Raw genomic sequence first — 25,373 nt, 5'->3', positions numbered from 1 at the left:
AGGCCGAGTGATAAAATTTGCATGAAATGGGAATCGTCAGACGAAAACGTCCCCTTTTTAGTTTCTGAGTCATAAAGCAGAGGCTTGATTTTATGGCCAGCACGTTAAAGAGTAAAGGCCTCTGCCGCATTTATTACTCAATTATATAATTATTATGTCTGAGGCTCGCAAAAAGCCATAAGTATGGTTCGGAAAATAATGGTTCTTCGAAATGGAAAATGGATTTCAAAACAAGGTAACCTGTGAACCTGCAGTGAAATGTACGCAATAACTTAAACTCTCACTCGAAATGTGTGCTAAACAAAATAGTAATTAGTAATATTAGTACTAGTAATTATTTGAATGTAATTAGATAAGCCTGGTTTGGGCCACCTTGTTAACATACTTAATTTGTAGTTTTGCCGATCCTTTTCGTTATTATATAGATTATTCAGCAGTCGATCACTTAACTCCCGACTGCTGTGTATTATAAATGGGCTTAAACTCCAATTTGCGTTGTTTTTTCCCTTTTTGTTTAGCCAAAAGGCCTGGGAACTTTATTTACAGCTCTTAGCATTGATTTGTTTTTCGGGCCGCACCCTCCTCCCTCAATTACAACCACATCCACCCACCTTTTGTGGCTGAGTTTATTATTTTCCACATTTTTCCCTCTTTGGTATCCGGCGCTCAAGTGGCTAAATGAACGCTTGCAGGCCACTTTTGGAATTGGAATTGGACAACTTGCAACTTGCACCGCCTTTTCGCCAACCAATTTGCATACGAATATGGCCCACAACTGTTTTTTGCGACAAATTTCGTATGAAAATTTGATTGCAGCGCGATTAGAATCGCGTTCGCGTTCATTGTTTTTCATTCCTCGCTGTGTTTGTTCGGGAGTCGTTGACCAAAGCCAAAGCTCTGAAATTAAGTAATATTTTGCATACGTGATTACTATAATATTCCCGCTTTCCGCCGCTATTACGTGGTTATAAAGTTAGTTATCCGCGGCTCACAGTTGCTTTTAATTGCCGTTTACTGTTTCGTTTTGTTTACTTTGGAGTGGGTGTGATATGAGGTTCTGATAGGGCTGCTGCACTCGGCTGAAGTTCTACGGTAGGTAATTATGCAAAAGGCTGAGAGGATTGGATGGTTTAAGATAGGCGGTTGTTTCATCACAGCAAGTGTGTTGCAACATCTGGTATACCAGAAAATGTTGGCTTTAATAGTGGGTCATATGGGGAAACATGAAGTTTATCTGCTGTAAATCCACAATATGCTTGATACACTATTAGTGCCCCTTTGAAAACTTCACTTTTTCCGGCTGAACGGCCAGTGGTCATTTAAATTCTTCATCAACGAAATGCACCTGCTAGCAACTAATGAGATCCGCCTATTGCAGAAGATGCTGCAAAGAAATGGTGTAGGAAATGAATCCATATTAAGGAGAGACCCGGTACAATTCGCTTTCTGATTTTAATGGCTTGCCTATAGGAGTAATACCCATCATTAGTAGAAGCAAAATGAGAAACGAATAACTGCAGTGCTCTGCTAATTATGCTGCCCCATGAGGTGGTCCCTCTCGTATCATAATCATAATAATAATCATCATAATGATCATTTCATCTCCGCCCTCCTATTTTCCCCCTAATTCGTACGATTTCCTTTCAAATAATGTGCAATTTCCCTGCTCTTTTCTTTCGTTTCAGTGGAATTGAATTAGATACGCAAACTAGCCGACATTTTATCAAAATAACGAAACAAGTATTTTGCATAAAAACGAACGGAAATCGAAAGGAACGCCCTGAAGGTCATTGCCAGGGAGCGGAACGGCGGCAACGGAACGGGAAACAATGGAAATAGGAGGAAGCCAGGCAGACATGCAAATATCGGGCGACTTTTGAGGGGTTCGATTAACATAACTCGCTCTCTAAATACCATATAGCAGCCATCCCCCCGAGCACAGCACACCCCCCATGGAAAATAAAGCCAAATAAGGTTGGAAAACAATGGAAGTGCAACAGGAAAGCGAAGCAGGAAGAGGGGAAGGGGTAATCCCGAAACCAGAGAAAGAAGTAGCCTTGATAAGTAACCAAGAGACTGAAAAAGTGGCCATGATAAATGGTGGCACAGAAGGTTCGGCGCGGGATTCGGAGTCCCCAAGCGAAACCACCGCCACCACCCGAAATAAGGAACACACAACGAAACCCCTTAAATTGGATGGCATTTTCGCCATGCCAGCCACGCCCCCCAATAAGGGCGGCCTTACCACAAAATCGGCCAGCAGTAGCCGCAGCAGTTCGCTCAAGAAGCAGAGGCGCGGATCCAGAGGCGGTGCCACTTTGAATGTAGCAGGAAACGGGGATGGAGCTCCCAAGAGCAGCGCCTCTGGCGGTGGACAGCTGAACTATGGCAGCAGCAGTGCTGGAAACGACCTTATGAAGCAATCGCAGTCCATGACGTCACTGCAGGCCTCGAATGAGGAGCAGCAGGAGAGTCGTGACGTCATCCAGGCCAAACTGCACCTGGAGCGTCCCTACAACAGCCTCAAGGTGAGTGATCCCAAAAATGGGCATGTGTTTTTTGGTGGGCGAGGAGAGGAGAGGAGTAGTACGGCTCGGGCATACGGGCATACAACAGGTAATGGCTGTATCGTGTGCGCATAAATTTGCAATTGATCATGAGATCTAAAGTGGGTTTCGCCTTAGCCAATACCCTTTCTCGGAATATTATGAAGAAAAACTAAAAACTTGTTTACATACACAGTACTTAAAAGTAAAAACGTTAAATTAAGATGGGAGCTTCTCTTTAATGAAAGTATTTTGAGCAGATGAAGCTAGTGTATTTTATAGTTTGACATGCAGTTTAGTGACTTACTCCTCCATTCCTCTTAACTTTTAGACTTCGTTCCACACGCTAACGAGTTTGGTCTCTTAAAATGACAAGCGGCCGTTAGAACTATTAGCTCTCTTGTTCTTAGTTTCTGTCTGTGTCAGCGGAAATTGCTTTCATAAATTAATAATTAGCATGCCTTTATGAAACCGAGTTGCAACGGTTAAAAATGTGCAACTAAGTTGGCGCCACTGGCTGTGGACACAAATTGCTAATTTATGCTTCAAACTGGAATGTCAAAACAGGCCTCTATTCTTCTTTTACAAAGGCGGAAAATGATCATATTGCAATGAAATGTGTAGTAAGGAAATCAAAGAAAATAAATCAACTTTAGGCAAAGAAATGCTGAGTAGAAATCATTTTAAATTCGTAATTCTTATGCGCTCAAAATATAAACAATAGTTTTAAAGTTCAGTGGCGGAAGAGGGCGTGTCCAAATCGCTTAAGTAAATCTTATCAGCGTGGGGCCAACTCAAAATCAGCATACCAAATAGTTTTTTGGTCCAGTTCTCACAGTCATGGAGATTTATATACGTTATTCCGCGATATAAATCTGTTGATTTTTACAAGAGCGCGAGACCACTGAGATATAGTTTTCAAGGCCTCCAGGTGTCACAGCTTGCATATTTTACAGCTCATTTGTCGGCAGACTTTTCTTAGTCACTGTGGTCGAGTTTTTGCTCGAAATGCGAGTCACTCGGCGATAAATCCCGCCCCACACCCCTTTTCCTACTCACTCATTTAATCAATTACTGAAATCGACAGAAACAGCAATCGCACAACGCACAATTTCATTTTCAATTTCGTTTGCTTTTGGGATTGTGTGATTGTATGATTGTGTAAATAAGGAATTTCCTTCCACGATTTCAGCGCGAATCGGAGACTTTCTTGGACAAATGAGCAAAATGCATTAATTAATTGCGCGCGCTTTGCAATTTGAAGTGAATAAAAACCAGTTTGCTTTGGCTTACAGCCGGGAATCTGAAACGCAAGCTCCCAAGATGGCCAAGCATATTGTTTCGGCCGTATTTGGCACGCCTCAAATTGCTTATTTATTAAAAACTCTAAGCGGCTTCCCCTTCCTCTGTTCCTCTGTTCACTTTTGGCGTTTGCCACTTCAGGGGCTTTATTTTGAGGTGCTTAAGTCAATCAACATTTGTCAACATTTTTTTGTTTGCTATAAATATGGTTTGCATTTCGGTTAGTGTTTTGTTTTGGGTTTTTTAGTTTGTATCCTTGTGCATATAATTAGTTTTTAATGTTTTTAAATCATTTTTCAGAAATTAAACTTGAATTTCTCCATTTTACACTCTCAGAAAAATTCGCATAGCAATAAAATGCACCGTTATTCGTGGGGAAGCGGAAACAGTCAATGCAGCTCCACCAGTCTGCACAGCAGCGCCACCTTGGGGCTGGGCTCGTCTGGCAAAGACGACCTCTGGGCGGCCATTCAAACGAACTACAACTACATCATGGACACGAACCTCTTGGACACTTGCAAGGAGGCGCGCTGTGAGATAGAGGGCGCTGCCACGGTGTTGGAGAAGTCCAGTGAATGTTGTTTTAAGGTAAGAAAAAATCCCATGAACCTCTAAAATTTCAAATATTAATTTGTTAAATTCATGAATGCACCTACTTCTTTAGATGCTCGATGAGACCCAACGACCGGAGGGTCTCTGTGAGGATCCCAAGGAGTTGCGCCGTTGGCTGCGCGAAATGGAGAGTAAATTGGAGAGTTCGCCGACCATCACGGAGCTGACTTTGTTTGGTAACGCGGAATTGCAGCGCCACCTAGCAGTACACTCGGTAAGCAAACATGTTTATTTGACCAGATTTTTGTTGCATACTTTGAGGCGCGGAGAAATACTTTAAAATCGCATTGCCTAATTTTCAGCAAGTTTTAGTTGTTTAAACCATGAAACTATCCTAGATTAAATCCTAAAATATTTATAAATTATACTTTTAACTGTTCGTAACGCTGCAATGCTTGAGAAATGTTTGGCAACTGCCAATAATGATTATTTCCAATATTAGTATAATATCGTGAGGTAAAAGTGTAGCAAATCGTAAACAGCTCGAAAAGGGCAATTTCACGCATAATGTTTTATTGTTTTCCATATGCGCCCCAATGACTTGTGTTTTTGCCTCTTTTCTTCTCGCTTCTTAAGGTTTTCCTTTGAGTTTCATGCAGCGGCTTCCGTTAGTGCGTTTTGAAATTGTGCAACTTGTTTTGTATCTCAAACAGCGAGAAAACACCGAATCCGTCAGTCATTCTCATTGCACCCGCCAACTGCTTGAATCCCCTCAGCTCGTCTGTCCATTGGCTTCCCCTCGAAAATCAGACAACAATGTTCCCTTGTTTTCTTCGCTCTTTTTCTTTTTGATTTTGTTACGAAAATTTATTGAACTGAAAGTGAAAACTGCTGCGAAGGAGAGGAGGAGGGAGGAAGGGGTCTCGAGATAACCTCCTCGAACCCCTGCTTGATAATTGGCATTCGGACGTTTGTAACACCTTCAATCGAGACTGAATTCAAAGTCTCTGAATTGCCCACAGATTTGTTTCTGCACTTTTCGGTTTTCGGTTTTCTTTTTTTTTTTTTCTCTCTTTTTCGAATTTCTGTGATTTAGGGGGATTTTTATCTGAACAATATTGTCTGTGAGCAAGGCTCTTGGCTCCCCATATTATGCAATTGTGTGTGAGTTTGGGAATGGAAATCTAAGACGGAAGAGTGTCTGTGGCTTTGGTCTCCGCCTTTGGCTTTGATTTGTGTCGGATGCAGTTGAGCTTTGACCGTGACAGAAGTTAATCGGTGCAAGGAGGAAATACTCGAATTATTACGAACTTCGTAATTATAGCAGTAGAATTTCCCATGCTGTAACTGCTCTAATAAATCTATATGCCTTTTAACTTCCTCTTTACTTACATAGAAAACAAAGCCTTTCATTACCCACTTTCTTGACCCATTCCGGAATTATTTTCTATTTTTTGGCTAATTGAAAATGCCTTTTAAGCACTTTTCAATGGAATTCCTTGAACACATTCGCTCTTCCTTCCCACCAAAAAAAAAAAAAAAAAACGAATGCAAAAGCGCAGCCGGCCACGAGCCAAATGAAAGTAAACAAAGCCAGCAGGCCAGACGAAAACTCTATAAAACCCAAGATTGCATTGTGGGCAGTCAGTCGATGCTGAAAATGCTGAAGACAAAAGTTTAGCTGGCTAAACTCCGGCTGGCTGCCCCTGATTTACGACAATTGTTTTGTCACGCTGTCGATGGGAGAAAGAGAGTCTCGCAGATAGAGCTTTGCGAACTAGGCAGCATCGAGCAAATGTCAATTGCCCAAAATGGTTAAACATATTTCCAATAAGTTGTTAGGCGTTTGTCTCTGTCAATTGTTTGCGGCTGCAGTCTGCAGTTGCTGCTTCTGCAGTTCCCGGGGGCGGAGACACGCATTCGGTGTCCAGGTCCCAACTGTTAACTAGAGTTCCACTTCCAATTCCACTTCCAATTCCAATTGCAACTCCAACTCTACAAACCGATCGACGCAATCAAGCCGCACAGACAGCCACTGGCCAAAGACCAAGTGGACCAAATGGCAGCCAGGGAAGATGGCGATCGAGATCGAGATCGAGATTGGGTCTGAAATTGAGATTGAGACTGAGATTGAGAGATGATCGCCGAGAAGCGAAATCCAAAATTTGTCAGCTGCCGGACAATGTCGGTGGCCATAACGAGCCGAGATCTCTGCTGGTTCCCCAAGGTGCTGGCTGCAATCTCCTTTTGTATTGGAAACCCAGTGGCTATGCTTCAAATTTATTTGTGTTATGTGGGAAAAAGTTTAGGGAGGACACAGAGATACTACAGAGAGATGCCCCCATTTTTCAACTTAAAATTGGATGTTTGTGCTTGTAGGCATTACCATACCAGCTGAATACCTTCTTGTGCCTTCTCCACTAAGGTGTTGAAATCCAATGGTAATCGAAGATCAACTCTTTAGCAGGCTGGTCAACTAATGGCCAAGCTCAGTGTTTTCGGCATTCGCTGTTCTGGTCAACTGAGGCGTAAACACTCATGTTCTCTGTCGCCTGCAACGACAGGATGTCTTTGTTTTCCGCCAGACCTGGGCCTCCAAAAATGGTCAAGACAAGCAGCAGTGGCAGCAGGCAGCATGATAAAGCGGGAAAATAAGTTGGTTTTCCCTGGTTTCCGTGGCTTCCCTGGAAAAGCCGCGGGAAAAGTGAAGGTGGTGCAATTTGGAGTCTGGCCGCGCGATTAGCTAAGCGACTGCGACCATATAATCGCATTGACAATTCCGATTTGTGTGCGGGAGTCGAGGAAGTGCTCCACTTTATGGCAGTCATAATTTCATGTTTGAATGTTTCACTGTTTCGCCTCGCTAGGATGCGGATTCAAATTCGGATTGGGAATTTGCGATTTTCGATTTGGTCCGCTGGCCGAGCCGCTTGTCCGATTCTATCGAATGGGTGTCCATTGTGTTCGCGGCAATCTCCCTCCGCCAGATTTGCATAACAATTGCTGGCTGTAACCTTTCGCCCAATAAGTTGGCTGCAGTCCAGTTGGAGTTGGAGTCCGACTTGGATGCGGCCCATGTGGCCAGCTGCAGTTGCTGGTGGCTGGTTGCTGGGCGGCAATAAAACATCCAGCACCGAATTAGCCCAGCCGGAGAGTAGTTAGTGCAAGACCACTTAAAATTCAGTTACGACTGCTGTCCAGTTGTCCAGTTCGGTTCGGTTATAGTTCAACTTTCGCGTTAAATGAACCTTTAAATAAACTTTCCATTTTATTTGGCATAGTTCGGTCGAACTTGGGCCCAACTGAATTGTAATATGCAGTCACGTGCAGTCACTTAGCCGTTGAGGTGTTGATTAAGGTCACGAGGTACTCAAGGCAATTAATTTGCTATTTGCCATTGAGTTGGAACTGGATTACATTATTACCAAAACTCTGAAACTGAAAGCCTACGCAACTATGGCTTTCTTTCCTCCATCGATCCGAAACACGCCCAATTCCACACACGAGATGGAGATGAACTGGGGTCTCGCGAGTTCAATTGAGTTTCACTTTCCTTCGTGATTTAAATTAACAATTATAGCGGATAATTAACAAAATGAAAACAAAAGCAGGCACACCACATCGCGGGCAACTCCCCCTGAGCGGCCAAGAAAAATATTATTACAAACTGTTGGATAATTTATCAAACGAACTGCGGATCTTGGGTAGCGATGAAGTCATTACCACAGACCAACAAGAAATAAAAACCACACAAAAGGAGAGACAGGCCCAAAAAATAATAAAAAAAAAGACTACGTCACATGTGAAGCGGATCAAATGATTTCGTCATAATCGAGCAGCAAATTACTATTTTTCCCCCTAATAGAGAAATAAAATTGCCAAACTCTGGGCGAGAAATTTACTTTAAACTGGGAAGGAAGTGCAACCTGAATGGTAGCAACAGGCTGAAAAACTGAACTGAAACTGAAACTAAAACCGAAACCGAAACCGAAATGAATTGTGGGGAAAATTAAGAAGCAAACGCTAACCATAAATCTTTTGGCAATAGAAAAAACAAAAGCAGCCACAAAAAGGCCCCAAAAGCATGTTCACAAAATTGACTTTCGAACACAATTTATTTTTATATTTTTGTCTGCTTATTTCTATGGTTTTTTCACCAAATCGCTTGAGAGTTTTTCTAGCCAGCGATTTAATAACCCGAATCGAGTAAAGCCCCAAATAAAAAACAATGAAACATTCATGTACGATCCATTCAGGTTCATCATTGTCGCCACATCGAACAGCAAACCGGGGGAAAAGCCAAAGGGAAAGGCGGTTGGCTCTAAGAGTGTTGGCTTTGAGTGGAAGGCTTTGCTTTGTCGCCACTTTAATTGGCTCAAATTAAAGACGAGCTGGGATTGGGTTTTATGGACACGACGGAGGAGGAGGAGGAGGAGGAAGGGGTAGGACGTGGATGAGGAGAGGATGCAGCTGCAGTTTAGAGGCGTCTCTTTATTCCGCTGATTAATGAAGAAACGAAAAAATGAAGAGCTGAAGAAATTTCCCCTGGACGCTTGCCACCTTGTTAACGACTTTATGTGTGACTATTCGCAAATAACAAAATGAGCGAGGTGAAATTAAATTTAACAAAATGTCTCATAAAATAATCAGCAAGCCATTGAAGCCACTTGCGTCTGCGGACCATAAAACAATTTTACCAGCTGTGAAATGAGGAAAATGGAAAGTGCTGGCCAGCAAAGGGTGTTAAGTACCTTGTTTTACAAGAATGATTTCCTTGAGCTATATATTTGTGTACTACATAATAATAGTAAAGTGCATTGCCGTAAACTAAGAGAACGAGATAATAGATAATTGAACCAAAGGAAAGTAAGGAAATGTTCGATTTGTTTGGTAGTTTATTAATGCCGAGTCGATTCAAAAAGGGTTGTGCTAGTCTAACCGTGGTAGATGTGGTGTCCGTAGGCGGGCACACCGTAGGACTTCAGCACAGGAACATGCTGCACCACTGGGACGTGCTTCACCACTGGAACGTGCTGCACCACCGGAACATGTTGCACCACCGGGACAGACTTCACCACAGGAACCACTCCGTAAGAGGGCTCGATGTAGCCAGGAGCAGCGAAAGCCATGGCAACCAGGGCGAAGAACACAGCGATCTAAAGAGATAATATGTGTTGTAAGCAATCCTAAGGATATACTATAATTCCTTGCACTTACGAAGCGGAACATTTTAGTGTTTTTTATATTAAGTTGAAAACTGAAAGTCTGTGGTTATCAAATGCTTGAGTGAGCCGGACGACTGTTGATGATTGACCATCTGTGGCATCATTATATATAGTAGTTAGCACCTCAGCCGAAAATAGCCCCCAAATGACTTCTGTTCGAGTGCCACGCGCCAAACCAGTTTAATTATCTCAGATTTGGTATCTTCGATTAATGCGCATTCTATTTGGTTTCATCTCCAGCGGCGAACTTCCCGTTATCGGTCGTTATTGCCTAACCTTTGGACATAATCCCCATTCAATGACTCCTCAATTGTTGGCTGTTTTCAGATCCGTTTGCCTATTATTGTTTACTTCCAAGACCATTGTCATTATGCCGATCGCTTCACGCGTTTGTGATGAGCCAAGAACCAAGGTCACGACCACAAAAAAGACCTATTTGAGGCACCTATATGAGGTCAACTGATGAATCCATTCTATCAATTAAACCGAAGAATTATGACAAACACGTTTGCTCGTTTAGAAGTCATTATTGAAGTAAGATTTGGCTATATAAACTAACTGATACATTGGTCAGCATCAACAGTCGTCCGACTAGCAGCCAAGTGACAATATCTCCCAGTCTAGTAGCAAATCTATATCAAAATACCAAAAACCAAAATGTTCCGCATTGTAAGTGCACGGAAGAGTAATACACCTTGGTTGGTTCATACTCAATAATCTCTCTTTAGATCGCTGTGATCTTCGCCCTGGTTGCCGTGGCTTTTGCTGCTCCTGGCTACATCGAGCCCTCTTACGGAGTGCTGCCTGTGGCCAGCGTGGTGCCCGTGGTGAAGTCTGTTCCGGTGGTGAAACACGTTCCGGTGGTGCAGCACGTCCCAGTGGTGAAGCATGTCCCAGTGGTGCAGCATGTGCCCGTGCTGAAGTCCTACGCTGTTCCCGCCTACGGACACCACATCTACCACGGTTAATTTGGATTTTTGGAAGAAGCTCAATCGATATCGTCCCGGAATAAATGAAATACTTATACTCGTAAAAGAAATGCTGTTTGTCTTACTTTCCACTCTAAAAACCTAAGCTATGCATAAATCAAAGGCACTTCAAAAGAGTTTATGCAACTTATGTGAATTGTTTTTGCATGTCCGCCAAGTTTTCGCATCCAAAAACCCATTAGGAGCTGCAACAGAATTTTCCTCCGTCTTTTCCGATAGGAAATTCTTCACGCAAGCTGCAAATGCGCCAAAATCTGGCACACGAATAAGTTTTCCTCTGTTTTTGCGTTAGAGGCTTTGTAGTTTATTTGGTGCGGATCGAGTGATAAAAGCCAAATGTGCGCCTCGTTCCAGGCACCCAAAAGATACGGAGATTGAGCAGTTGCGTGGAACACATTTGGCAGGCTGTTCGGAATTGACTCTTTGGACCGACTGAAGGTGATTAATGAACGCAGCCAGCAGTGGAGTGGAGTGGAGTGGAGTGGATTGGAGTTCAGTTGGGAAGAGTTAGGAAGAATTGAGATTGAGAGTATCCGTGCGATTCTTCTTAAACGGTAGTTAAAATCTAACTAACACGCGAGAGAAAGAGTTGCGAGTTGGCTGATGGAAATGCCTGCCGCTGGCATTGAAATCTTCTTTCTATAAAATGGAAAGGGGGAGGCCTTTCCATGTGCTGACCCACATCTGGCAGACGGAAAAATTTATTTGCCTTTGCTGGCTGGACTCTGCGAGAATTGTTAACAGCAATTTAGAGTAGTGTAGTATTCGTAGTATTCGCTTCTTCTGTGGCTGCTAAGTGTATTTTATTGTTTGCCAATTGCTGTTGTTGTCGTGTTAACGCTTTTTATAGCCGCTTTTTGCTTTTCGGCCAACTCTATTTGTCGAGTCTCGAGTCTTTCTCTCCATGCAGATGTATCTCTCAGATACATTCATTAACTTGTTTGCAGTTACAGTTTCCCCATTTACCCGCTCACCCGTTTCCCCTCGCCGCTGATTTATGCTATCGCCAGCTTTTGTTCGTATATTTAGACATTTCCTATGTGTTGTCACCTCAATTTTTTCCTGCACTTGCTCAACTTTTTTACTTTAATTGTACTTTTTGGCTAATTAAAATAATCAGGTAATTGTGCAGTTATGAGGAGTGTCTCCAGTCGCCGCAGAAGAGGAAGATTGTGTGAACATGGCAGACCTCAAATCTCAAATCTCGTTATGACTATGAATATGCATCGGCGCTTGATGAGCTGCCCCCTTCTCTATTTTGCAAAGAAGTTGAAGGCGTGCCCAGGCAATTAGTTGGCAGTTGGGCCCTTCGATAGAAACCTTCAGGGCTATTTTGGCACGTTGTCAGGAGGTGGAATGCTGGAATGCTGGAATCAGGCGTTGACTCCGGGCGAAACTCGTTCTCCACACCCAGTAAGCATTGAATAGAACAGGGTTCTGGGCTCTGGGTTCTCTATTCAAGATGGGCTCATAAATAGAATAAGTTACAGGCAGCTTTCGACTTTAATAGTTCTCACTTTAATGGATGTTGTACGCCTATGCTAGCTCGTTGAGATCGCGGCTTTAATAGACAGTATTCCAGTATTAGAGTATATGAAAAGTTCAATAGCATTCTTATTGCCTTTCCATACTTTGGAAAAACTGTAGCTTCCACAGCTGTAAGTGCATTAATCGATCCATGAGCCAAAGAAACATATATTAAAGGTAGGCTTAAACTGCAACTCTCAGTCAAATATGTGATTGATTTTCCAATCTTTCCCCACAAACTCTTGAAGAGCACTCCACTCCGGCCTGGCAAACTGGACTTGACGTCGATGTCATCCATATGCTTGTGGCGCGGCCGACAAATGGCAAATAAGGGAAAAACTTGTCAGCCTCGCACACGTTTCCTTCTTCTGCTGGCTGGTGGCTTTGGATGGCTTCTTGGAAAAGCGGGGCCAGCAGAAGAATCTCTTCTATTTCCTTGGGAAATATCTCTGGCATTCGTGTGGTGCGTTGTCTTTGATTCTTATATCGAGCTGGGATTCTGCATTCTGCATTCTGGATTCTGGTCGCTCTCGTTTCGAAGAGATGCGATCTTTTAAAAGGCAGTCGTTGCTCTATGATCTACTTAATGCATAGGTTTTCAGTTCGAGGCGCGTGCGAAGACCGCAAATCGATGCAGGAAATCCGATTTGTGGTAAAAGTTTTCCTTTTTTTCTGCTCCCCCAGTTTTCCTCATCTGGCTTTTGCTTCACTTTGGTAAGTTGCCGTTTAAAGTTGTTGCACTAAGTAGAAATATGTGGGGCTTCTGAGAAATCAAAGCCGGTGGTCTCGAAAGGCGGAAGAGTGCGGGCTTTGGGTGGGCGATAGGTGCCAAGTGTTAAGGGTTGCCGTGGGTTAATAGTCGTTAAACGTCAGCGGGGTCAGTGGCTTACCAGGGTCTAAGGATATTTGAGATGTGGAGTTTGCTTGGAGTGGAAAATGTAAATGAAAGAGTCAAGCTATAATTGCAGATAGTCAACTCGAATAGCAAACTGTGTGGTTTACTAAATCTTTAATGGTTATCGTCAAGCTGAAAACCAAAAGAGTTCTTTTATCATCTCCTATACAATCTTTTAAATCGATATCTTTAATTCAGCTCTATAAACAAACATATGAGAAAGCCTCAAATATTCCGAGAAGAGGCTCTTTCAAAACACCAGCAATTTGACTCTGTTTCTTTCCCTTATTCCCCGCCTGTCTTCTCCCCCATGACTAGCATCATTAAGGCAAATCCGCAGAGGCTCTAAGACAATCGGATCGATTTATGCAAATGATACTCTAATCTTCGAGCGCTCCTTCCTGTGCCTTCCCGTCCCCATCACGGGGAATAGCAATTCGTCATTATGGCAAACAAAGATCGAAGACCAGTTTTCACCTCAATCTAATGATGTTTACCTCATTTATCCTGATCCGCTGTGATCCGTTGAGATCCGCTGAGATCCGCTGAGATCCGCTGTGATCCGCTTGTAATCAATCCCCATCCATCCTCAGCCGGGGGCAAGTTCAAGTTGCCAGCTCTCCGAAGCGATCTGCACGGTTCCTTTATGATCTCGAGTTTCATCCTTTCCACTCCACCTGGCTTGAGTGGGTGGCTCAACATAATGGGGGGATCTGCCGTTATTCGGCTGTATCCCGATCGCAGCCGCAGCTGCAAATAAAATAAGAGTTGACTTCAACACTCGACTTGGCTTAATGCCAAGTGCCGCTGAAGAGAGATGCGTGGGTGGGCCCACATGGGAAGCCAACTGGGTCTGCGACTGCGACTCCAGATAGACTTTGGGATATATGCACTGCCAAAAATTAGGCGACTAAAATGGTATGTCTTTCTTAAGAAATAAAGACGGGAGCTAACTCGATTCTTTTGGTAAAATGAACTGCTTCCATGAGATTGAACGATCTTCAAATAATCAAAAGCAGAACACCATCAACTATTACTATCCATTAACCAGATAAAACTATTTTCCAGTGAGCGATTGTGCTTCATTAACACTCGCCGCTCGTTCGCCTCTTTCTCTTCAAGTCGCGCTTTTTGTTTGCCGCAGTTTTTGACACCAAACTTGGCGTCACTTCAAAGCCTTGGCGATTAATCTTGAGTGCTGCTGCTGGTGGGGAAGGAGTGGAGTGGTGGGGCTTCTCCAGAGCCAGATCTTCCAGATCCGGTCGGTCGTGTCGGCAATTTGCGGGCATTTTGTTTTGCATTATCCAAGATTCTGTGCTGGCGCAAACAACAAGCAACTCATTTGCCACTTTTCACACCCTTGAAGCCGAGTTTTCACTTCTCTTTGGCTGAGGCTAAGCTTTAGCCGCAAATGGAGGAGCCGCCTCATAAATCATCGCCCAGGCCACCGGTGGGCGTCGTCCGACGTCCAATATTAGAAGTGTGCGGAGGCGCAGCCGCTGCTCACTCACCCTCTACCTCTTACTCCTTGTAATTTCCCCAACTCATTGTCAGCTGCAAAGGTGCCAAAGAATTGCACCAACTTCGCGGCTGATTTTGGGATTTGGCCAGCCGTATATCCATTCATATTGTTTGCCAGATTGCCAGATTGCCAGGCGATTGTGGAGCACTGGGTCAAGCCAGTCGGTGGTAATTCAGTCAGTCAGTCGGTGAATTGAAGTGTGAAATTCTAAGGAAATTGCTTTATTGTTCGCTGATTGAAATCAATTTGGCGTGCGAATGAGATTTTCTATAGCCAGAGATCGCAGAGTTCCCATAATCCAGAGATCCCACTGTAGTAGACTTAGTGAGACATTCCGGTTCAGGAGTTCATTAGACCGAGCGGTTTTATGTGTATGATTAGGATTGGGTAATAATCGCTGGGCAGGATTACCTTCTACCCATCGAAGGTAAATGGGGAGCAGTGATTTGGCCAACTTCGATTATGGCTCGACGCTCGGTGAAAAGTGGCAGGGCAATGAAGTGGCAAATGTTAGTCGGTTAGTCGGTTGGGTAATCTCTGGTTAACCGTAATCAGCATTAGAGGGCTGGAAATTGGGGTCAGCTGGGTATTTCTCGAAAGAGGTTTGGGATCGCTGCGGTTTCCTTGAAGATGGCTTAATTCGGATTAAGCCATGGATTTTATATTCATTACCTAGACTTCGGTCTAAAGATGAATCTTTGATTAATGCTATGAAATTAAAGATTTAAGACTTAAGCAAATCATGTGCTTCTTTAATTTGAACTGCTCCACTCTCAACCCGAAGTTATGCAACTCTCGAGCAGAAGGCTTTGCCAATTATCAAATTACCATCACTGCCCAACGGCAATTTCTGTTTTCTCTCATTTCTCTTGGCTCAGATCACCCCTCTTGCCAATCTTGCCCCTCTTGCCAACTTGTTGGCCCAATCGATCAGAGCCAATGGGCAATAACTTTGCGGCCAACGCAATGCGGCTGCAGTTCGATTATTATTTTTATTGCTTCAGCAGACTTCTGGAGCCCCAGGGCTCTTCATACCTTTCCCCTTTCCCTTCGCCTTTCCCTTCAGCGAAATACAATATTGTTGTTTCCCGCCTCTTTGCTGTTTGTTTGCTGCTGAACAGGAGTTGACTGCTTTGATTCTTTCTCTTTGCTCTTGTTGCTATTTTGGCTCCCCGCACTTTCCATCGCTGGTTCTTTCACCGCCAAGTTGTGAACATCACGCAGAGGCAACGAAAATTGGCCGAGAAAATGCGGAAAATGGTTTTGCCCGCGCCACGAAATTATGCCTCGAAATGGAAAACGCATTTTCTGTTATCATTTGCCGCGCATCTGCCGAGAACATGAAAGTTGCTGTCGACTGGAATACCGGAAAACTCCCAGCTGCCCCCAGATCCATTGCGATGCTCTGAAAAGAGAGCTGAACACTTGGAAGAAGACAGAAGTTGCCTGCAATCTTTTGAAGGGGGAAAGTGAGTTCGCAAATCTGTGGGAATACTTAAATGCATGCACTTTTCCTGGGTATCTATGTGCCAAAACAAATAGAAGTTGCGAAAATCGAAAATAGGTTTTGGATAACCATGACTTATGACTACGAATGAACTTCTTCTTGATTTCTAAAACCAATGAGCATTACTAGCTCCACTTCGAGAGTAAGAGTCTCCTCGCCTTAAAATGGATTTCCAATATCCTTGTGCTGTCGCGAATATGTTTTTATTTTTAACTGCTGCACTTTCTGGCTATCATGAGTGAACATTTAAGTTATATTGTCTGCTGGCGAGAAGGCTGCTTCGGCCATAAGAAAGCGAACCGAGAATCGAGAGAGTGTCTCGAGAAACACTGCCAGGCAGCCTGGTTACAAGGAGATTGTAATTACGTTAAACTGCGAATGGAAAACCACTTTTCTGACGTTCGTAAAAATCGAGCATAAAAATCTAGACAATTAGACATCACAATTGGTGGCAGATGCTAGGGGTTTCCTGCCACTCACTTGCAAGTGGGAGGCATTTCCACGCTACTCTGCAAGTTCATAACTTTCAGCTGCTGTGTGGGTGGAGAAAGCAACTGCATTGCGGTTGAACCCAAAGGCTGGGAGACAAAAGCAGACAAAACTGCAAATGCTGCCATCAATTAGACTTCCACCTCAATGGGGTTGCAACGGGGAAAATGGGTGCAACGGTGGCAATGTTGGCAATGTTGGCAATGGTGGCAACGGTGGCAAGGGGACCTCAGCTGGAGCTCGGGACCTTGCGCTTCAAACTTCAATTAAATACTGAAAGTCGTGCATAGACAATATTTATCAATCACCATTATTCTAACTGTATCTGCCCGCTTCAGTAAGACGAACGACGAACTCCTCTGAACTGATGACGCTGGCAGACGGAGACGGAGACTGTGTTATGTATTTAAAAAGGCAGCTCGATTGGTTTAGGGATGAGATCAATCGATCTATATATGGAGCATAAGAAATACTACTTAGCTGGTTATTTTTTGTATATTTAAAGACATGTAGTTCAGCAGAGTGAGTCCTGTTTATACGTGGGCTGATGATCGTGTCACGCACCCATCGCGATTCGCATTCGCTGCGCTTCGAAGTTGTTCATAACGAACGCAAAGTTCATGCGGCGGTTCAGTAGAACAACCTGAGTTGGATGAGCAGGGGAATCCGGAGGAGAATCCCCTCTTCGGGGCAGTTGAGTGGGTAAACGGTGGCCGCTGTTCGCTGCTCCTTGTGTTGCATGCGCCGCTGCTACTGCAGTGGCCTCTCCATTGGGTCCGGTGCATGCCACAATGAACTCGCAACTTTTTAACTGTTTCCATCGTCGTCGTCGTCTGTTAGCGATTTGTGAAAGCTTCTGGCTTCTACTGCTCTGTCTTCTGTTTCTGTTTCTGTTCCTGCTGGTGTGCTGGTGTGCTGTTCACGGCTCAGTGGCTGTTGGCCTGGCCAACAATGCATAAATTGTGCGCACCAAAGGCCACGAAAGTGGCGACATTCGGCTAGACCAAAAAGCCTGAAAAGTGGATCAAACGCGCAGCGAGCGAGATGCAGATATGCAGATTTAATGGAAATGGCCAAAGTTTGGGAATTTCAACATCTGCCGTAAACTGCGCACACTTATGCGCACTTATTAATTACGTTCAAAACGTAATCTCTCAAACGCCAAAGTGACCCAGATAGATTATCGCGATCCTGAAGATACTTTTCTGGCATTCGCAATGGCCAACTCCCCTATCACTTCGCACATCATTTTGTTAAACAAATCTTTCTCAACATCTGTTCCCCGCTCTTCTCGTTTCAGGTAAGCAAATTGTCCAAACCAACTTTTACCCACAGCTGATCGCTCGTGAAGCGCAGCTCCACATAAATGTATCTTATATTGCAACGTAAGTAGCACGGCCATAAATCAGGCAAACATCTGGGGACTCTGTGACAAGCTTCGGGCTCTGGGCTTCGGCGGTCTGTCCGGAGTTTGGCCAAAAGGTTCACATAAAGCGCTTTGATGATGTCAATATTATTATGCAAAGCCCTTCAAGTTTCTGAACTGCCCGCCGCTCTACTGGACAGCATGTAGCACGTACGATAGTGCGGGGGAGCACCGGTGACTGGTGATAAAAACTATCGAAAGTCAGGGAAGTTGAAGCCATTTCGCGGGAGAGAGAATTGCGAAAATGAGATACTTCAACTGCGAATAGAAAATGCCATAAATTTGAAAGTCAGAGGTCGTTTAAGCGAATAAGTTTTACACAGGAGATCGGTACTAAACATTTTGCGTATTCTGGTTTACTTTTAAGAATTCCAAAGTTGCATATGTATAGATCTTTTTCCCCATATTCCTTCCGATAGTTGTCTTAAACCTGCCATCATCATCCCATTTGCATGTAATTGACCGAACTTCAGTCAATTTTGGCTCGCATCTGACACAACTTTGACAAATGGCCGAAAATACATTAATGTTTCACTGAGATTTCCCTTTCTGCCCAGCGATCTTGGGTTTAGTCTCTCGTGGCTTGAATCGAATTTTACGCATTTTATTTCACGTCCAGCGCGAGGGGAAATTAATGTGCTTAAGGTCTGGAGTTTCGGAGGCGATCAGGAAATGTTTTGTGCAATGTTTTACAGGGCATTATAAATAATTGGGCTTGTTATGAAATTTACATAAATTTGATTACGGTTTGGGCCGAGTAAGCTTCGCTCGGGGAGATTCTTCGCTGGCGTCTTCTTGATTTTGCTGCTGTTGTTTCCCTTTTGCTGGCATCCATCATTTGTCAAATCGAATTATGTTTTACTTTTCGTGTATTTTCCCTCGGCCAAGTTTCTGTATTTTTACATTTTCGCATTTCGTGCTGTCACCGCCCGCGGCTAGACCGAAATTTAGCTGGCCCTTCTCTTAAAAAATTGCCGCCCAGCCAAGGTAGATTAATCAGTTTGCGGGGGGAAAAAAGTATATAAAGACATAAAAATATATATTTCGGTGGGTAACTTGCATAAGCACTTTGATGCGTGGACTTGATTAATTTATTGCTATCATAGACGAGTTGATAGCTGAAGATCGTTAATAAGTTCGAGCGAAGAGTTGAAGGTGTGGTGCGGGTTATGCAAAACTGGGCAGTATCATATGGGATTTTAGTGTTCGAAATGACGCTAATTCATTGTGGGTCCCTTTGGGTGGAGTGGATGAACCAGGTCCAGGTATAAAAAAAGTATATCCAAATCCCCATGCATTTCAAACGAATATTTGTAATTTGCTAGTTGCGTTCTGATGTTGAGCTCATCAGCTGACGTTTCCCGTTTGTTTATACCCATGCTAAAAACATTCTTAGCTACATTCTAATTGCCTTTAACACCTCGCTGCAGAGGCAATGTCAAAGACCTTTGCTCCGTCCTGGGAAAGTGGCGTTCGATATTGCTGTTTTCCTATGCATTTTCCTGTTGCTGTGTTTTTCCGTCTTTGTTAATTTGCGAAATTCTTGCCGTGCCAACCACTGAGTTAGCACCCACATATGAACAAACAAAGCCACGTTGAAACACACACATACACACACTGGGGTAAAATGTAGCTGCTGGCATTTATCAAACTATTTCCTTGATTTTTGGCGGGTTTCTGATAGGTTTCAACTGCCACATAAAGTTGTAAGCACAGCTCGGTTATTACCCATTATAAAATCATTTATCTCTAGTTTTACATTTTATATAAAAATTAATGTGTAATTTACAAACATATATATTTTTTATAAATTAATTAATATATGGGTAATGCTTTTGTAATATTCCACACTTTATCATTTACTTCAATAATCCTGGGCCGAGTTTGAAAATGTTGCTGCAACATGTTGCCACCAAAGTCGCCGCAAACTTGCCGGACGCGCCGTGGCGGCGAATGTATCTGCGGCGAAGTCGGCGGCAGCAAAATGTATCTGCGCCGTGAGCGAGCGACTCAGTAACTCGCGAGCGGTCCACACAAATGAACAGCACTTTCGGATCGGAACGGTTCCGGGAGTTTTGAGTTGCACAGTTGCAGATGGGCAAAAACAAACCACCAACAAACAAAAAACGCGCGCAAAGCGTAGTTACAATTCACTTTTGATATACGATGATCTATGATCGCCGAAACATGGACTTCAAACCGACCAAGTGCCAAGTGAGCTAAATAATGAGTGAAAATACATAATGTTTCGAAAGCAAAACTGCCGGCATTTATGAGAACTTTGCTGAATATTCAAAATGTTGTTCAAGACCTTGCTTTTGACTGAAACTCCGCACAGAAACTCACTCGAGCACTGAGAACAAACAGTCAGTCAGCTTGTTTTATGTGCCCATACAAACAAACGTATAAATATATATATATAAATATATGTATATATGTGGGATATATCACAAGCCAAGTGCCGCCTGCATTTTTGTACAGAATTCTCGTTCCGTTGCGTCTGTGTTTGTGTTTGTATTTGTTTTCTACCCCAACTCCGGAGTATCTGTGTGAGGGTATCTTTATCTGAGTGTCCGCGTGTATCCGTGTATCAGTGAGTGCGCAAAACACTCTGTTTCGGGCCCAGAGGTAAAAACTACCTACTTTGCCTGCCGAATGCCCGAGCAGCCGCAAAAGTGTACGAAAAACATACCGAAAAGAGGAGGAGAGTAGAGGAAAGGAAAGGAATGGAAAGAGGAATCGCCGACATATGGACGATAATAATATTATAGTACCAGCACACATTACTGAATCAAAGCATCATCTCTTGTGGTTCGGATCTCTGATTTACGACCTTCGAGGCACTTCCTCTTTATCGGCATCTGTGGCCTGTGCCTGCATCTTCGTCGTGCATCTTGTGGATACTTCACTTCGGATTTAACCCATCCCCAAAAACACTCGGGTACGTCTTCATACTTCACTTCCTCCTTGAAATCCCAGATCGCTCATTCCTTATTGTTCCTTATTGTTTGGTATTCCATTCGAGTTCTTCTGCGAGTTTCCTGGGCATTTGGCAGCTTTTTATTACGCCAGTTCTGTCTTCCACCGCTGTAATAAATTTAAAGAATTATTTGCTCTCAGTTCTGCTGAGTTAGTTTGCCTCCACTGCTAATGAGTCGACTGGCTCGAGTCGTGAGTGGTTTCGCTTCTTACTTTTGCCCCGCTGTTTTTGCTCTTCTAAATATGTATATGTGCATATGGAAAATCATGTGTGAGCAATTTTAATTATAAAAGTGACAAAAAGCGGACGCGCCACGATATACATATAGTCTTATGTAGGGGTTCTCAATCTAGCCGGCAATTTGGACAACATTTTTGCTGAATACAGGAAAAAGTAGGGGCAAAATGTATGAAAGAACCAGAAGAGGCCAATTTATAGTATCTTATGTAGTAGCTTTCTGGCTTTGAATTCGGGGGAAGTGCTTAATTATGTGGGGAATATGCTAAAGTAGTGAGCAAAGAAGAATGTGCACTAGGTTATATTCATCGCAGTAAATACATCAAAATGGAGTAATCAATCTATTCCGTCATAAAAAACCAGGTTTCATTTCGTAATAAAAGTGGATGTTTATGATAGCGAACTGGGGCATGATGTTTTTTTTTTTGGTATAGTTAAATTAAATAGAAGCATAATTTGATAATCTTCTGTAATTTTTCATTTCATGAAAAAATCAAACAGTTGGCCATATAATTGGAATCCGTTAAAAACACAATAGCTTCATCAAAGCTTTGATTTCATTCCTTTTTTCACACCATATGCTGGCAATTGAATCCGCGGTAATTCGATAAATGCCTCGGTTATTTAGCCGCCCTTTAAGTTTTTTACGAGAACTTAAACCAATTCCCAGCTTAACCCTTAACACCTAACAATCGAGCAGCGTTCAACCCCAAAAGGATACCAAAGGATGTTTTATTGGCAGTGAAACTTCCCCAATGACAGAGGAACCTTAAACATCTGTGGTTGCTGTTGAGGTTGAGTTTGTAAAATTCGCAACATCCTGTTGCATTCCAGCCAAAATCACCCTGAAAAAGTAACAGTTTAGCTAGTTAAAGTGAAGCTTCTCCCCAGCAAAAGCCTGCAGTATTGGGAATATTTTGCAGCTGCTCGAATGACGATTGTTCGGGACTCTTCCTTCCTGATGACTATTGCGTGTTTTGGTTTTTTGGTTTCCGACGAGGGTTGGCTTCGTTCCATTCGTTCCATTGTTATTATTGGTACAACAAACCGAGGCAATTTAATTTGATGGTCCCTCAACCTGCAAACGTGGGGGAGATTCATGGCCAGGAGGTGTTTGGTGGTTGCTTTTGCAGCTAGGATCAATCACCAACTATCCATCGATTATTTTATTACCACTTCAGCACCCCACCACTCCGCCCTCTGTGATTGCGAAAGGTTTCCATCTCTCAGCCGAAATTTCATATTCGAGAACTTGTCATCGTGCCACAAGTTGTTGCCCTTTCCCCAACTCCCGACCCAGAAATTCTCCACTCATGTGTTCTGTTTTCCGGCCTCCACTAATTTTCGTGCTCTGCCTTTTTGTCTTTATCAGCTGCTGTTTATCGGTCTCCGTTCTTATTGAACTTTCGGCTGGCTCTTCTCCAGACCAAAGACAAACACTCGTGGCTCGCGTCTGTTTTCTGTTTTCAGCACTCGGCTCTCGGTCCACTGAATTGATTTCGTTAAGTTGGGCAAAAACGTGTTTTGGCTTTTTGGTCGAAAAGAACCCGTTTTAAGGACGTTCTGGGGATGCAGATGCTGGCTTCTGTATATCTGCATCTTTTTCGAGTTTCAGTAATTTTATGACTCACTTGAGAGGGTTTTGGGGCTCGGGAACTGGAGAAATGATCAACAGCTGCCGGATTTGATTGAAGTTGCAGGTGTTTGATCATAGAATTAATTGTTGTGGCCTCGTGTCAAAAGTACAACAGGTGCTTTTAGAAAAGCCTTCTTACCTGATTCCAGATTCTCTTTAATCTTTTCATTGTCATCATGCGTACTGTTAATTATCAAGCTTCCATATATGATAGTTATTTATAATTTCTTGTCGTTGCCTTCAATCTAATCTTATTGCAAAGGTTTTCAACTATGACGTAAAAGATGTCTACAATCAACTAAATTGAAATTAGTGAAGAGAGATAACTATCAATTTCTTATCATGCGCTTTGGTGTCTCTCTGAAAAATAGCCAAACAACTTTCAGTAATAAAGAAATCAAGTGCACACCTCGTGTAGGTATAATATTTCCTTACACAACCTCATAGTTCATTTTAATGATTTCCCCCGTAAGCCGCAGGTTTTTCAGTTGAGTTTCCCCCAATAAAAGAGAAGACAGACCCATGGGTGTACAGTTTCAATTATCATCATGCGTGTACGTCTAGGTATTATCCCACTCTGCACTCAGCTCCCTTCGCCGCTGGCTTAATTGCAGTGCCCCTGCCACCGAAATAGTAATGACAGTTTTTATATGCCGCATCCTCGTTCTCATCCTCTGAACCTCGAACCATGTGCCCAACACGTGTCCAGCTGCAAGAACTTTTCCGTCATTTGCAGAAATGAAAAACATTTCCAGTTTTTCTTCAAAAGGGAGAAAAGCGAAGGAAAGAAGCTGATATGCTTTTTTCCCTTGAAATGATGCGGCCGAGTGGCCGGAGGAGAAGAACGGAGAGCGGAGGAGAATGGCACTAGGAATCTGCGAGTTTTATGACCAAACCAAGGCAAACCAGTCGCCAGAATGAAAGAAAGAAAGACGAGGACTCCCGGGTTCTCTAGCCGGGAGATTTATGAAATTTGTGCAAGGCTGACAAGTAACAGCTTTCGAAGCTTGTTGCGCCTTAATAAGTTTTGGTTTATGGTCTCTTTTTCAAAGCCGCGTTTCCCAAGCCGACTTATTTGGCCACTGCAGTGTTTGCTCATTGCTCATTACCATGAGAAAAGGTTTTCTCACTCTTTCTGTTTGCTCCCCAGTGTGAATTATGGCCCCAAACTTTTGCCCATCCTCCAACATCCAATGCCAAGGAGGCGGAGTTCGGCGCAGCCACACTTTGACATTGAAACTCATTCGGGCAAATTGCTTACAAATTCCGTATTAAATTACCGATCCACCTCCCAAAAAAAAAAAAACGATCACAAAAACAAAAGAAAAGTGAAATCTGCCACAGAGCCGAAAAGAAAACTCTTTTGGGGCATTTTCTTCAGCATGGTAGGAAAGTGAAGGAAATTGCACAAAAAGCTACAAATCAAATTAATAATCATATGTCTGCTGCATAGAAATGCATTTGGCAGTGGGTAAGGTAAGGGTACGTCTCTCGGTTCAATCTCTCCCAGATCGAGCTCGTGCTTTCAATTCAAATTGACGCCCCCACAGATCGGTTTCCCCCCTACCTTCCCTCCTCTCCATCGCTTTTTTTTTTCGACCGCTGCCCGCACGTAGTTTCATTTTGGTATCTAGGTTTTCGCGTTCAGCAATTTGGTACGGTCTCATTATTTTAGGTAATGGTCTTTTCTATATATATTTGGAAAAACATTTGTGGATTTTGCTGATCGCTTTTGCTTTCCAGTGGCTTGCACTGCGATCGCAAGTGCCATGGATGGGACGTGAAAGGTTAGAAAAGGTTAACTCCGATTGAGAATTTGCTGAATACACAACAAAGGTTGTTTAAGTACTTGAAGCTAACTATTTCTTGGCAGACTATTAATAATGTCCTACACAAATTTCTGGCTCACGTTCTTGTCTATCTCCAGGTCTCTGTTTGTTTAGCTTTGCCTACAAAGTTCTTCTGCATAATTTCCATTAATCTTCTGCCGAGTGATTAATCGCATGGCATTGGATTTAACTAAGCCCTAAAACGATCTCTCTGTTGGTAAATCCCTAATGATCTTCGCCTGACATCTACTTTAGGCTATGATCAGTGTGATCACACTAGTGTTGCATCATTAACTATCGATTAATCGAGTCGTGCGCCAAACGCTGCCCCGGGCACTTGGCCACTCGATATCTGTAATCGATTTTCACCTGGTCTTGCGGGTTTCTCTTGGCTCTAATTAGTAACTTCTGAGGAGGAAAACTAGTTTTGTCTTGCAACACCGCGTTTCGATTGCCAAACGAAATATGCCGAGAACTCTAACATGTTGCAATGTTGCAAGTGTGAAGTCGTTGGTGGGAGGGGGACTCCGCTGGGGGGTTGTTGGTGGGTTGTCATGCTCAGTTGGCTGCACCGAAAACAACTTTTAACCATTATGCTGTACAAGTTGGCTATTTAAATTTACCGTTGGCCAAAAACTACTAGTGCTTCTCATTCATTCCTTATGTAAATGTTAATATTTAAAAGAAAAGCTATATAATTATGCGTTTTGT

The 25,373-nt window shown here is 43.2% G+C and overlaps 4 protein-coding genes across 7 annotated transcripts in view; 2 read left to right on the top strand and 2 right to left on the bottom strand.

Moving 5' to 3' along the window:
• LOC120449180 overlaps positions 1-25,373 on the top strand; it is a 110,300-nt gene that overhangs the window by 32,168 nt on the left and 52,759 nt on the right. For both annotated transcript variants that reach the window (XM_039631521.2, XM_039631522.2), the window contains exons 3-5: positions 1,686-2,528; positions 4,185-4,436; positions 4,513-4,674. In XM_039631521.2, the coding sequence (XP_039487455.1) occupies positions 1,986-2,528; positions 4,185-4,436; positions 4,513-4,674 (957 nt within the window). In that variant the 5' untranslated portion in view covers positions 1,686-1,985. The remainder of the gene's footprint in view (positions 1-1,685; positions 2,529-4,184; positions 4,437-4,512; positions 4,675-25,373) is intronic.
• LOC120449182 overlaps positions 1-25,373 on the bottom strand; it is a 52,147-nt gene that overhangs the window by 20,190 nt on the left and 6,584 nt on the right. The window contains exon 2 of one of the 3 annotated variants that reach the window (XM_039631531.1): positions 612-897. The exons of the other annotated variants lie outside the window; for them this stretch is intronic. Within the exon in view, the coding sequence (XP_039487465.1) occupies positions 612-897 (286 nt within the window). The remainder of the gene's footprint in view (positions 1-611; positions 898-25,373) is intronic. 3 annotated transcript variants of the gene reach the window in all.
• Positions 9,335-9,629, bottom strand: LOC120449886. The gene is made up of 2 exons (XM_039632563.1): positions 9,618-9,629; positions 9,335-9,556 (listed from the first exon to the last, which is right to left on the bottom strand). The coding sequence occupies exons 1-2, from the start codon at positions 9,627-9,629 to the stop codon at positions 9,335-9,337; spliced, it is 234 nt and encodes a 77-aa protein (XP_039488497.1).
• On the top strand, positions 9,989-10,593 carry LOC120449184. The gene is made up of 2 exons (XM_039631533.1): positions 9,989-10,294; positions 10,354-10,593. The coding sequence occupies exons 1-2, from the start codon at positions 10,283-10,285 to the stop codon at positions 10,591-10,593; spliced, it is 252 nt and encodes an 83-aa protein (XP_039487467.1). The 5' UTR covers positions 9,989-10,282.

Source organism: Drosophila santomea, chromosome 3L (genome assembly GCF_016746245.2).
Source record: "Drosophila santomea strain STO CAGO 1482 chromosome 3L, Prin_Dsan_1.1, whole genome shotgun sequence".
NCBI lineage: Eukaryota > Metazoa > Arthropoda > Insecta > Diptera > Drosophilidae > Drosophila > Drosophila santomea.
This window is presented reverse-complemented; position numbering and strand designations above follow the sequence as displayed.